At 51.9% G+C, this 14,058-nt stretch overlaps 2 protein-coding genes across 2 annotated transcripts; one reads left to right on the top strand and one right to left on the bottom strand.

Moving 5' to 3' along the window:
• Positions 1 to 3,063: 3,063 nt before the first annotated feature.
• On the bottom strand, positions 3,064 to 5,557 carry LOC120665016 (probable indole-3-acetic acid-amido synthetase GH3.4). Its single transcript, XM_039944432.1, has 3 exons — positions 5,090 to 5,557; positions 4,081 to 4,982; positions 3,064 to 3,959 (listed from the first exon to the last, which is right to left on the bottom strand). The coding sequence occupies exons 1-3, from the start codon at positions 5,416 to 5,418 to the stop codon at positions 3,316 to 3,318; spliced, it is 1,875 nt and encodes a 624-aa protein (XP_039800366.1). The 5' UTR covers positions 5,419 to 5,557; the 3' UTR covers positions 3,064 to 3,315.
• A 6,597-nt stretch (positions 5,558 to 12,154) lies between these two features.
• LOC120667647 lies at positions 12,155 to 12,700 on the top strand. The gene has a single exon (XM_039947682.1). It carries the CDS (start codon positions 12,155 to 12,157, stop codon positions 12,698 to 12,700), a length of 546 nt encoding a protein of 181 aa, XP_039803616.1.
• The last annotated feature ends 1,358 nt before the right edge of the window (positions 12,701 to 14,058 follow it).

Below are 14,058 nucleotides of genomic sequence, written 5' to 3'. Positions count from 1 at the left end.
GCTATGGAATTCGGTACTAGAAAAAAGAACCATTGGCTATATTTCCGAGTCATGATGATAAAGTATTTTAAATAGATACACAGAGCATCGGCTAAAATGGCCAATTAAGTCTTGAAACATAGCAATCTTGTTTCTGTTTATAAAAGATACATTAAGTCTAATTGATAAAATTTAATCTAGCGTCACTATCAAATCAGACTTAACGCTTGTGACAGCAGGATGATAAAGTAAATAAATCAGCCGATAAATCTAGTTATGCTAAGAAACAAGATTATGATGATTCAAGATAAAAGAAAGATCAAGGTGATATCAGCTAAAACATATTTGAACAATCAAGATTAAAGAAAAAGCAAGAATAGAGCCAATAAATCTTTGATCATCGTTGGATAAATTGTGAAATCAATTAAGAACTAGCAAGAGGTCAAACGATGCAGCATTACGGGAACTTGATAAAAGCCAGTAACTAGTGAACAAAATAGATTCAAATAGAAGTGATGCCTCATAAGTTTAAATCTAAATTATTCAATAAACAATGATGCTTACAAGCAAACTGGAAAGTCGAGATGATGTAACCTTGTTCACCGAAGAAATTCCCAAGAAAAACTATGTTAATTAGTTCTACTCCTACTCCTAGGATTTTTACAATTAGCCGAGAAAAGTTGTATTGATTGGATGATTGACTTTACAAGCCCTAATTGCAACTATTTATACTTTGAAACTAAAGACTCCTAGTCTACTACGACAAACTAAAAATTTGACAAAAAAAAAGAAAGAGGCACTACTATATTTACAAAGTTTCATAAAAAGAATCGGAGTCTGTGTAGAACAAGGTTTTGAGATTCAATTTGGGAAAAAATTTGGTCCCAACAGAGTTGGACGAATTTCGATCGGTTTATGGATAGATTCCTGGGAATATTCAAATTTGAAGCACTAAATTCATTTCTTACTCTTCCGAAATGGGTGAACTTCGGTGAGATCCGGTCATTTCGGACCGAATCCCAAAACCCACTGTAGAATCCTCTGCTGACATCACAATTCTTATTCGATACGCACGGTTGTTTTTACCACCTTTAACAGTTATTCGGCTTTGACCAGAATTCTCCGTCAGCTTTCTGTAAGACTCCTGATCGGCTCCCTTTTATTTAGCTGATTTCAATAAATATACTTGCAAAATTTTGATATCAGTAATAATAAATATATATGTGCTATGCATGTTCTAGAAAGAAAAAAAACATACATGTATAGATTGAGACGTTTGCAATAACCATTCCATGATATCTTCTCCTGATGGACCTACTTACACAGATTGCGTATAATAAATAAATGGACGGGACATATCCGGTCTTTCACAGAATCCAGTGCACCACAAACACATTGTTCTACTGCAATGCAAGAGTAAATTATTGCACGGCGGGGAAGCGAACGAACACGAGCAAAAGGAAAGGCGGAGCAGCAGATAGATAGTGCTCCCTTTTGGCTAGGCGAAATCAAGAAAGATACTGTTGGCTAAAACGGCAGCAAACGGAACAATCATGCATGTCCGATCTAGGCAGCTAGCCCTCTATAGGCTCTAGCTCCGTCCGTAGTAGTAGTCCGCAGGGAGCAAAAGCTTGAGGCCTTTGCCTGCCTCCTATCCCTGCACTGCATCCATCCATCGATGATCGATCCGCACAGTGCTGCAGCGTCGTCGTCCTTGGCGGGATGCCTTCTCCTTTGGACTGGACATTTGGATAAGCCGCTCGGCTAGGGCGCTGTAGCCGTGTGGAAAAACGGGCACGCCTTGTACCCGCACTGCAGCTTTTGTGCTCCATCGGCGACGCAGCGGAGGGGACTGGACTGGCCACTTGAACTCATCATGCGCGCTCCATCGATCCGAGCTCGAGCTCGGTCAGCATCTGCTTTGCGGAGCAGAGGCGATGCTGTGCCTGTCAGGAATCTGCTCCCCCTCCGCCTCCGCTTTATCGCTCGCCGTCGCTGCTGCAGCCGGTGCGGGGGGCACTCGCCGTGCGCGGCAACATGCCAATGTGTCGCTCCGCTTTCTAAAGCCTGCATGTTTATTTGATGCTTCACATGCATGCAACTCCACAGTCACCTACCGAACCGAGGACAACCCCCACCTACCCCTCCCCGTTTTCAAATTTATTTTTATTTAGTGTAATATTTTAATTTTTTTTTGAACCCATGAAATATGTTGATACGTACTAAAATATTGTAATAGAAAAGCTAAGCTAAAAATATAGCTTTTCAGCCTTTTTTCTGATGCATAATCCCCTGGATTTTCTTGAAGCATTGTGTTCTTTCAAAAGGAATGGTACGTAGTTTAGGAAGGGAGGGCATTAGGAAACCGTGAGAGGTGATAAGGAAGTGAGAAACAAGATTTTTGAAAATTAGTGAGAAACAAGATGAGGAGCAAGATTGCAAGAACCATAAACATGAAGTGCCGTTACTGGAAAGTGGTGGAGTACATGAGGTATCCGACAAGCAAATTTGTTTTTTTTTTGTTACTGATCGATGACTGTAACTTTATTTGTATCGAGTTAACGAAATAAATCCACCTCAATTTGCAAAGAAAAACATCACATATTTAAGAACAGTAGTAAGTTTCAAACATTATAACTACCTAAGTATGGTAGTATAGCATGCACCTTTTCTGGTCTCAAAGGGATAATGTATTAGTGTGTAAACTTCAACAAGGACAAGGGATGGTAGGATAGAGACAAAATAGCCGGTGGCAAAAGCTGAACTGGTAGGATATGATTAAAGTTGTGCTTATGCAAGCATGAACGGCTCAACTACTAACTGGCGGTTAAGCTTGTCATTATGCGCCAGCAAATGAGAGCACGTTGCCCCAAATCGGTAACAAAACAAGCGCTGGTACGGTGTGGCACACAGACCATAACACAATCGAAACGTTAACCCCTAGTGGCACCAACCTAGCACGGCTAGCTATTGTTGTACAACTTGTACCCTGCAAAACTAGAGCACGGAACGGCATTGGTCTGCTCCTAGTCCTCATAGCTGACATGAACATGATGCTTCGGCCTGCAGATAAGTTCAGCGATCAACATCTAACACAACATGCCAAGATCTGACAAAAAACAAAAGGGGCACAAGTAACTACATCTTTATTACAAAACCACAGAAAAGAGAAAGAAACAAAAGCCACGACGGACAGACGACGACGCGTACAATAATGAAGCTACCGCACTCGATGATTAGCTAGCTATAATCACTCATTGCCATGCACGGCTCGGATCGATCGGCCACTACGATTTCCAAGATTAGCCGGCTAGTGTATCCTAGCAGCTCTATCCATCAGGCGACGACCGCCCCTCCGGCATTGATGTCGGCCGCCATCGTGACGGCGGCGGCGGCGTTGCTGCTCCATTGCTTGCCGCCGCCGGGGCTCCACTTGGGGCACTTGGGGCTCAGGTAGCGGGCCTGCACCCGGCCGTCGAGCAGCTCCACCAGGGGGCCCGGGCGCACGCACCGGGGCGCCTTGTACTGGTTGATGGACGCGCCGCGGGCGAGCGCGTAGTCCATGAGCTTGTCGAACGTGCCCTCCGAGACCACCCGGATCTCCAGCGGCCCGATGGAGCGGTCGGCGGCGCGGCCCTGGCGGTAGACGCTGTTCAGGGCCTCCTCCACGGCGAGGCAGCAGTCCTCGAACACCGACGCCGGCACGGGCGTCGCGCCGCCGCCGCGGAGCTCCCAGAAGAGCACGTAGTGGCCCGGGATGGCGGCCGCGTCCGCGTAGCTCGTGTACTCCACCAGCGACGCGCCGAACGGGGCCAGGTGCTGCACCGCGCCAGCCACCGCCGCGTGCAGCTCCGCCTCGTCGGTCTTGTCGGAGTCGATGCTCAGCACCACGTTCTTGCGGCGGACGAAGCTGAACATGGGCGCCTGGTTCTTGAACCCGGCCACGCGCAGCACGTCGCCCACGCGATAGCGATACAGCCCTGCGCGGTCACGGTCACGCACACGCACGCAAGCACTTGGTTACACTTTTCCGTAGGCAGCAGCTGTTTCATCAGCCCGCCGGAGAATATATGAGCGAATGAAGCAGGCAGGCATGCTCACCGGAGTAGGTGGTGACGACGAGCTCGTACTCGTGGCCGAGCTTGACGTCGACGAGGTCCACGAGGTCGCGGTGGTGGGGCTGGGGCTCGGCGGCGTCGGAGCCGACGGGGAGGAACTCGAAGTAGCCCATCGTGGGGATGAGGGTGTAGGCGACCTCGCTGGGCTTGCACATCGGGTTGAGGTTGATGCCGAAGTAGCACTCGGAGGAGGCGTACATGGTGCACGTCAGCGGCAGGCCGCCGCCGTAGAACTCGAGCGTGGGGATGTACTGCGCCATGGCGCCGGTGACGATGACGTCGATGTACTTGGTGTTGGGCCACACCCTCCGGATGATGCCCTCCCACGACGGCCTGGCGCACTCGGCCTCCACCGCGTCGGCGAGCGCCGGGTCGGCGCGGAGCAGCACGCGCTCCACGGCGGCGCGCACGGAGCGGTCGGTGATCTCGGCGTTGAGCGCGCCGGCGCGGATGTCTCGGCACAGGCGCTGCCAGTGCTTCTCCAGGAAGCGGATGGCGCGGAGGAAGCCCGACGCGAAGACGGCGCCCACGCGGAGCACGTCGGCGCGGTGCACGAGGCCGCAGAGCAGCTGCGCGTACATGCTCTGGTAGGCGTCCACGCAGAGGACGGCCTCGTCGGGGCTGGTGTACACGGTGTAGGGGTCGTGCGGGCGCTCGAGGAAGTGGCGGCTCCGGTAGAAGCTCGTGAGCACCGGGCGCGCCGGGAGGCCGGCCGGCGTGCGCGACTCGGCCTTGACGAAGTAGAGGTACATGCACTTGCCCTTGTTCAGCCCCGGCACGGCCTGGCTCATGACCGGCATAAGCAGGCTGTAGAGCAGCGAGCGCCGGTCCATCTCGTCGGCGATCGACGGCATCAGCTTCCGCTCCCCTCCCGACGTGCCGGAGCTGCGCGAATCGAGACGAGACGATCAGTCAGTCGCTAGCTACCACGTCGTCGGGTCCGGCGGCGCACGTCGATCGAAGGCGGGCGGCCGGGCGGGCGAGCAGCGTACCTGGTGAGGAACTCGCGGATGGGCTTGCCGGAGAGGATGGGCGAGGTGTCGCCGTTGGCGATGCGCAGGACGTCCTGGAGGATGTCCTCGTAGGTGACGAGCGGCGCGGCGCGGAGGAACGCCTCGGCGGCGCCCGGCGCGTCCCCCGCGACGCCCAGGCGGCGCAGGTACTCGGCCGGCGCGTTCTGCGCCAGGATCTCCGCCAGCACGCCGCGCTGCACCTGGGCCGCGCCCGCTGTCACGCGCTCGATGTACTCGAGCGCCTCGCGGTGCGCCTCGGGCGCCGCCGCCGCCGCCGCCTCTCGCATGGCTCCCGGCGCCTCCGGCATGTCTCTCTCCCTGCTGCTGGCGCGCGCCGCTGGCTGGCTGGCTGTGTCGTGTAGCTAGGCTAGCTCGTGACGAGCGCTCTTCCTCTCTGTCCCCCTCGCTCGGTCGCTCTCGAGTGGCTAGCTAGCTAGTGTGAGATCAAGCTCGTGTTCTTGTGTGACGGGAAGCCGAGTGGGGTGCCCGCTATTTATAGATGACCTGGCCGGGGGGCGGATGGCATCGTGCCTGGCCCGTGCTGGCACTGTTCGTGTCTCGTAGCGCTTGCCCCGGACGTACGAAATGGAATATCACTTTCGGGGGAAAAAGTTTGGAATTGTATCTTTTTTTCTTTCGGATAACGGGTAACCAAATGGATTTATTGCCAGTAGCTATCTGCACCTGTATGCGAGAGGTTTTGGAGCGATTATTTCGTTTCACGGCGATCGGTTGGTCGTGTATGGAAGAGGCGTGGTTTCTATGATTGAGTCACAGAAATGATGTGCAGGGCTGCAAGTGGCGAAACGGTTCGTTCCGGCGCGGTTGGGGCTAGCCGGCATACGATGTGCATGATCCTCTCCGCTTGTGTTCATGCGTTGGGGACAACATGGCAACGCGAGGCGTGCAACCGGGATTGGATCTGATTTATATATATATGTGTTTCCTAGCTACTCCCTCCATTCCAAATTATAAGTCATCCAGTTCATCTGTTTCTCCTTTTAGTTTGAAGAAGATGTAAAATCTGCATAAAATGGAAATTAATTATTGGCTATGATGTATGTATTTATTTATTTTATTTCAGTAAATCGACTGCCACAGCCCACAGCTCGGCGCCCCAATCATTTGGTTTCCAGTGCATTCTTACCGTGCTCATCAAGGATGATCCGTATTGTTATCCTGGTTTCTCTTGGTGGTGCATTTCCATAAATAGCAACCACAGCCGCCCCCTTTTCACCCAATTGGTAACCGGTAGTACTCCAGAAAATTAGTAATTTGCTCGAGCGAACACCTCTTGATTTGGTGGTAAAGGCGTGACTCCAACCGCAAGTGCTGACCGAAAAAAAAGTGGAAAATTTTATTTCCTTGTAGTTCTTTTAAAAAGAAATATTTTCCTTGTAGTTCGATGCTAGTAAAATCTTGCACCAACAGGTAAAGGTTATTAAATTAATTTCTTGGCGGTCTAATTTCCCCTCTCACGAGTCACAAAACTACATGCGTAGATCGGCCCAAAGAGAGAGAGAGAAAAATCCAGACTCGGTAGTGCCAAAGTAGTGGATGGCGTAAAAATATTCAAGATATACACATAGTATATGTTGGTGCTGGACTGCTTATATGATACTGCGAAGGCGCTAGGAAATCAGGGCTTTCACCCTGCCTCCGGCGGCCCTAACACGGGGAGCGATTTTGTATTGCGTTCAACGCCGCTTCGCCGGCTTTGGGACCAGCCGATCGATCGATATCCTCGGATAGCTTGGTCGTGCCTTCACGCCGAAGCCCCTTGAATTGAGGGAAAAGCTGTTGGTCTCGATCGACCTCCGGCTGGCAATGACATCGATCGGTTGCAGGGGTTTTGCAGCGAATTGAAGGTTGGTGGAACTGAATCCAAGGAGTAGACGGACGGAGAACGGGAGAAGGAGGCGAAGGCGAGGGCAGGCAGGCGAGCAGGTCACCTGGAAATAAATGGTCGCCGCCGGCAGCGCCCCGCAGACACGGCGGGCGGGGGCCTTTGCGTGCCGCGGTGGCGCGTGCGCCTGCCGGGCGATGGGTCGGCAACACTAGCGGTTCCCGGTGAGCAGGGACAGCTAGCACGCCAGCCCCGCCGGCGCCGGGGGCGTCCACGTCCACGTCCTCGCGCGCCCGTACCGTACTGAAGGCATACAGGTCGCAGCCGCAGCCGCAGCCGCAGCCCGCAGCTGGACCCCCTGGGGCTCGATCGCCCGGCAGGCACATGCGCCTGCGCCTGTGTCCTTGTCCTGTACTACGACCGCGGATTATTGTTTACGACTTGGCAGGCACATGAGGATGACGATCGAGTTCGTTCGGATGAGGCGATCGTCTCGCTGCGGCGCCCAGGTGTCATCTGGGAGTATGTGAATGCAACCAGCAGCATGCAGTCTTATCACTCAGCGCGCGCGATCGCCGCGCGTCGTACGTCCTCTGGGGATCGGATCGGCATTGGAATTTGGCACCAGCAGAAGAACGATCAAACGCCGCCCAGGAGCCCGGAGCAGGCATGCCGTGCCCAGCTCTGCAGCCGAGTAACCCAGCTGTTGAGCTGTAACCAAAATCGGGTGCCGATCAACTGCCGTACGTGCCAGAGATGGCCGGCCATTCTTGGCACGTACAAAAAGCTGGTGTCGTCTCATTGCGTCACCGGCGACGGCAGCCCAAAAACAATACTCCTAATAAATACACGCGACAACAATAATGCAAGTACATGCTGCATTTGATAGCTACCACCGTAAGCCTGCGTATTTGCGGCCGCCGGCCGGTGACCACCACCTCGACGGCCAGTGGCGGCGCTAGCTGTGCCCGCCCTGCCACGCATTATCCATCCATGCCGGCCGGCCGCCAGCTCATGCAGCAGATGATGTGCATGCGCCAACAAGCTCTGGGCAGCCGCGAGAGCCCGATCGAGACGCGATGCGCACATCCTGCTGTACGTACGTAGCTTTTGATGCAGCTAGCTAGCTCGCAGCATGTTGTACTGGCGTAGGATTAGGATTAGTATTAATTAGGATGTAGGAGGAGTTGTTTACTGCTAACAACACTACTGATTAGCCCGTTGCCGGGGCTCCTGTCCCCCGTAACCACGCCCCTGACCTCAGCCAGCGTATATATATTGTAGCGATGGCTAGTAATCCAGCTTAAGCTTGGCTGTCTTTGCGTTTGTCTCCCTGCAGGGCTACCTTATACCTAGCTGCATGAACTGCTAGCACCATATCTACTCTACAATGATCGGTGCTGCTATCTACTTGATGTCCTCACGTTCACATTGGTTTCGTGTACGATACCTGAGATGCAAAGACATACAATAGTAAGCAACTTGGTTAGTAAACTTAGGACCAAGTTCACTTTTTTTAAAAAAAAACTTGTGACTACTTAAATATAGGTAGAAGAAGCAGTATATTGGATTTCGCCATACCTCAATTTGATTTCGTCCTCCGCCACTGAAAACAAGGACGACATCTAAGAATAGTATTTGTCGACAGTAACCTTCAGTTGTTTGATCAATATAATCATCCGTGGGCAGACTATGACTACATATATATACTTACCTGCCACCAAGTCATTTCATGGTTACAACAGGGTTTTTTTCTCGATTTTGGATTGGATTTTTTGGACTCTCTTTAGACCGTGATTTCATACTCCTATTCAACACCAACTCAGCATGTAGTGCAATCTCAAAAAAAAAACTCGACATATAGTGCTAACATTGACTAGTCCCCTCCCCCAGGAGGAAATGGATCCTCTGCAGTACATCTCTCTGCATTTGACTCACTGAAATATGGACCTAGGCTCACGCGTCAATGACTCAAATGCAGCAGCAACTACTGCAGAGGGTCCCTGCGTCCCTTCTCTCCCCCTCTATTGACTGATCCCCAGGTCATTGTACGAAAATCCAAGTCTCCTACTCAGCGTGCTTGATTTGCTCGTGACAGCACACAGTTTGGTTTGCATATCGATCTACCAAATCTAACCAGGGATTGATTTTATATATATCCTCAGGGCCGGGCGTTAGAGATAAATTTATATGTTCCGCACCCTGTCTGTTTCATACTCCCTCCGTTCCAAATTGTAGGTCGTTTTGACAAATCTAGATGCATAATTTTTGCTATGTATCTAGATAAACATTATGTTTAAATACATGATAAAAATTATGTATCTAGATTTGCTAAAACGACCTATAATTTAGAACGGGGGGAATATCTGACATTTTGGGCGTGTGTTGTGCACTGGAGGTGGATCGGAGGTTGTCTAATCAATGTGGTTTTCATAAGAAGAGATGGACCGTTTCTATTTCAGATATGAAGGGATTCGATCCGTCTAGGCTCGTCCAGCTTTCTATCCAAGCAAACACTAGCTTTGTTTAAAATCAAACTCTACAAAAAAATAAACAAGTCGCCCCTGTTTCAATGGAGTTATCTATTATTATATATACGATGGTCGACACTAGCTTGTTTAATATATGTGCCAAACGCAAGTGCTTCTTACTCCATGCCTTCGCACTACGACAACTATCGATATAAATACTACTACTAGGTCCAGATATGAATGCTAGCTCGACACACTTTGCGAAGATCTGATCGTCTGAAACTTTGATCGTCAGAGTTTTTAAAATATTTAGCTTGCCATAAAAATCATATGCATAGATTTTACTTGAATTTTTTCGTAATCCCCTATGTTTACAAATATTATAAATATATCGTAGTAGAAAAATATATTGGCCAAAATTATGGCTTCATGACCAAGTCCATTGCATCAAGTATTTATGATGACCAAGATAGTATAAATGTCTATTTTGCAGGGAACTTTCTTTTGTGATTTTTCAAAGTAGATTTCTGTAAAAAAAAAAGGTGGGGGAGAAAAAATAGTGTGCGGCCTGCAAAAAGTAAAGTAATTTATAGACCTTATCAAATTATAAATTTCACAAGTATCACAAGTATTTATTGATGTGGTTGAGGATGGCAAGGAGATTTTCAAGTAACTATATATGTTTTGTTTTTCCATCTGTTTTCACATCTTCTTTAATAAAATCGCTAGATCTCCTGACATCCTTTTCAAAAGAAAAAAAAATAAACAGAAGATGTCGATAGCAGATGTTTCAAAAGCTTGGCTACTATATACCTATAACGGAGGAGAGTGTATTTATGACTAGAGGGGCACACCAGCAGATGCAGTTGCTGCCGAGAAGGATGCATGCATGCTTTATTATTGCAGATGCTTTATAATAATCACCAAGTTGCAGATGCAGTCACCTCTCGAAAGAGAAGCACGGAGACGGGCGAATCTAGCTCTCTCGCCGTAAAAACCAATAATTACGGCTACTTAAGTACGTAGCAATAATGGCCACGTAGTTCAAATCGATGTACTCCACCATTGCCTACACAGAGCAACTTGGGTGATTATGAAGTGCTTATCTGCTCCCCATAAACCATGGATGCTCTCTTTTGGATGAAAGATACTCCTGTTACGTGTTACCGATTCTAGCCGGAGACAGCAAATAGCGGCATATATATGCATATATGCATCCCTGTCCACAAATAAGTAGTCTATGGCATTGCCACCAACAAGCATATAGGTCCTCAGTGATATGATTAGACCTAAGTACCTAAGAATTTTTCCTCAGAAAAAAGTACGTAAGAATGCAATCTAGGCAGTGGCAAATGGAAACTAGTAGATGTCTCTCTGCAACAGCTCAATTCTTCTAATCCTGGCCGTACACTGCCTGGCTTTGGGCCGCTAGTTAGTTGTTCTTGCCGGTCTAATTAAATGTCGCTTTAGCTAATAAAGCGCGCCCTTAATGCTTCTGCTGGGACAATATGATTGCAAATCTTTCTGGGGGAAACTCCAGACAAGCTTTCCTATTGGTGCCCCTCTACTGTCACTCAGGACAGAACAAAGAGAAATAAAAATGAATCAGGCGTGCATTGCTTTCTTCCTCCATCGGTCGATCGATCAGCCACCAGAAAGACGCCCTGATGTGCATGTACACACGGACCCTGTCAAGTCGTACGTACATGTACCTCACGAGCTGTACTTCGTCGATCCCTACGACACCAACTTGCATCCACCATCATCCATATGCTTTGGTTCCACGCACTGACGGCACGGCCGCGGACAGCGACGGCCGGCTAGTTGGCGCGAGCCGTCGGAGGCAGAGAGCTAGATCGAGCTACTAGCTAGCTCCCGGGGGACGCCGGCGACGTCGCACGGAAGAGAGTACACCGCCGGCCGGCGGCCTTAACTTCCTGATCCCCGGCCGCTCCGCCGTCGCTAGCTGCTCCCGTAGCCAGCTACACAAGGCTAGCCGCGTCAAGCAGCGAGGAGCTCGGGAGCAGTAGGGCCGCCCGGCCCCATGTCCGAGTAGCCGCTAGCTGTAGCCTTTCCCACGGCCGGCCACTGAGCCGGTGCGGCGGCATGGCCGTGGCGACGCATGCGACGGCCATGGCGCACCCTGTCTCGGAATATCATGGAGCCAGCCAAGCCCCGGCTGCCGCCCGTACGTCCCGACGACCCCCGGGGCCCCAGAGTGTGTCCGCCGGGTCAAAAAGCGATCGCGGCCCGCGCGGATCGAGCGCGAGCGCAACTTGTTACTTGTGCGCGCTGTCAAAGTGGCTAGCGTAGTTTTGGGTTAGTTAGGCGCTTAGCTACTTTCTATCCACGCCACGGCACGCCCGGCGCGCACCACACCACGTTACTAGCGTTCCCGGTCTTCACGTCCGGTGCATCCGCTCTCGTGGTGTATATGTATGACCATTGGATGTCAACACAAATTTGTGCATTGCTATTCCAATACTTTTTCATGGTATATTCGATCCTAAACAACCGCTTCCGCCTCCTCCCTCAACCCTCCGTCGCAGCCGCCATGCCTCCGGCGAGACCAACCCCTTCGTCGCTGCCGGTCCGGTGGCCATCTCCGCCACGACGGCTCAGCTCATCAACATCAAGGCGCATGTTCCCGTGACCCTCAACATCGGTGACTCCAACTTCGGCACCTGGCGCACCTTCTTCAAGATCGCCTTCCGCAAGTTTGGCCTCATGAACCACATCGACGGCTCCATGGACTCCAGCCTCATGTTCGACGACGCCGAGTGGCTCCAAATCGACACCTGCATCGTGTCGTGGCTCTACACCACCCTCTCCGACGACCTCTTCTCTGCCGTGATGCAGCCCGACGATGACACCTACGCCGCGTGGACTGCCATCGGCTCGCAGTTCCTGGACAACATTGTCCAGCGCACTGCGCAGGCTCGCCAGCGCCTTCACGCCCTCCACCAGGGAGACATGTCCATCGCCGACTTCTGTGCCCAGATCAAGCGGCTGGCAGACGTCTTGCGCGATGTCGGCTCCCCCCTCTCTGATCAGGAGATGGTGATCACCCTTCTGGGTGGCCTCAGCGACAAGCTTGCTCATTGCGCCCCAACCATCACGGCGGTGCGCCCACCCATGCGCTTCAGTGAGGCACGCTCCTTCCTGCAACAGGAAGAGGTCTGGATCACCGGCTATGCCCAGAGAGCCGTCTCCACCGCCCTCCTCTCCGCGTCCCAGCCCGACGGCAACTCCACCAATGCACATGCCTATTGATCTGCGACGTCTTCCTCCACTCCCGTCTCCAACAACAACAACGCCGGCTCTGCTCGTCCCCGCAAGCGCAAGAAGAAGGCCGGCCGTCCCGGAACGCCTCCGACTGCTCCATCCTCTGCTGGCCCTCGTGGTGGCCAACTGGCATCCTGGGTAAACCCATGGACTGGCGTCGTCCAGGCATGGCCCCTGCCACAACTCCCCGGTGCACCACCTGCTGTTGGCGTTCTCGGTGCCCGCCCTGGCATCGCCCCTCCCCAGTCCATGATGGCACATCATGCTCCGTCCGGCACAATCCCTCCTGCCCTGTACCAGGCGCTCACCGGGCTCACCCTGCAGCCTTCCCCTCCGAGCGCCGGCGACTGGGTCCTCGACACCGGCGCGTCCACGCACATGGCCAGTGATGCAGGTATGCTCTCCTCTGTGTCTCCCTCCTCCACACGCATCATCGTTGGCAATGGAGCATCCATGCTAGTCCAGTGCACTGGTTCCACCACTCTTCCCACCGTCTCCCCCCCCTCCATTTGCATGATGTTCACGTTTCCCCTTCTCTGATTAAAAACCTTGTGTCTGTCCGCAAACTCACTCGTGAAAACCATGTTTCGGTTGAATTTGACCCACTTGGTTTTTCCATCAAGGATCTTCGCAACAAGGAGGTTCTACTTCGCAGTGAGAGCTTCGGCGATCTCTACCCCTTGTCCTCGCCATTGCCGATCCACCGCGCTCTGCATGTCTCCATCGACACTTGGCACGATCGTCTCGGCCACCCGGGGCAGCCTGCCCTCTCTCGCATTTTACAGTCTTTTGATTTCAGTTGTACTCCCTCCACTCCACATTCATGTACTTCATGTCGGTTAGGCAAACATGCTCGTCAACCTTTCAAGAATTCTACATATGTTTCTCCTGCCCCTTTCTGTCTTCTACATTGTGATGTTTGGACCTCGCCGGTCCTGAGCCATTCTAGCTGTCAGTACTACCTCGTCGTGCTTGACGACTACTCCCACTATGTGTGGACGTTCCCCCTCCGCCACAAGTCTGACGTTCTCCCAACGCTGGTTTCCTTCCATGCGTTCGTGCAGACACAATTTGGCTGCCCCATCCTGGTGTTCTAGACCGACAACGGCGGTGAGTTCATCAACACCACGTTCCGCTCGTTCCTAGTTGCCCGTGGCATTGTGCTTCATCTCACTTGCCCATACACGTCCCAGCAAAACGGTCGTGCCGAACGTATCTTGCGCACTCTGAATGACAGTGTGCACACGATGCTCCTTCACGCCTCCATGCCACTTAGCTTCTGGTCTGACGCCCTCCAGACCGCCACACATCTCCTCAACCGGAGGCCTTGCACTCCTCGCAGCCAC

The sequence above is a fragment of the Panicum virgatum genome, chromosome 3N (genome assembly GCF_016808335.1).
Source record: "Panicum virgatum strain AP13 chromosome 3N, P.virgatum_v5, whole genome shotgun sequence".
Lineage (NCBI taxonomy): Eukaryota > Viridiplantae > Streptophyta > Magnoliopsida > Poales > Poaceae > Panicum > Panicum virgatum.
The sequence above is the reverse complement of the archived record's forward strand: the minus strand, read 5'-3'. Positions and strand labels throughout refer to the sequence as shown.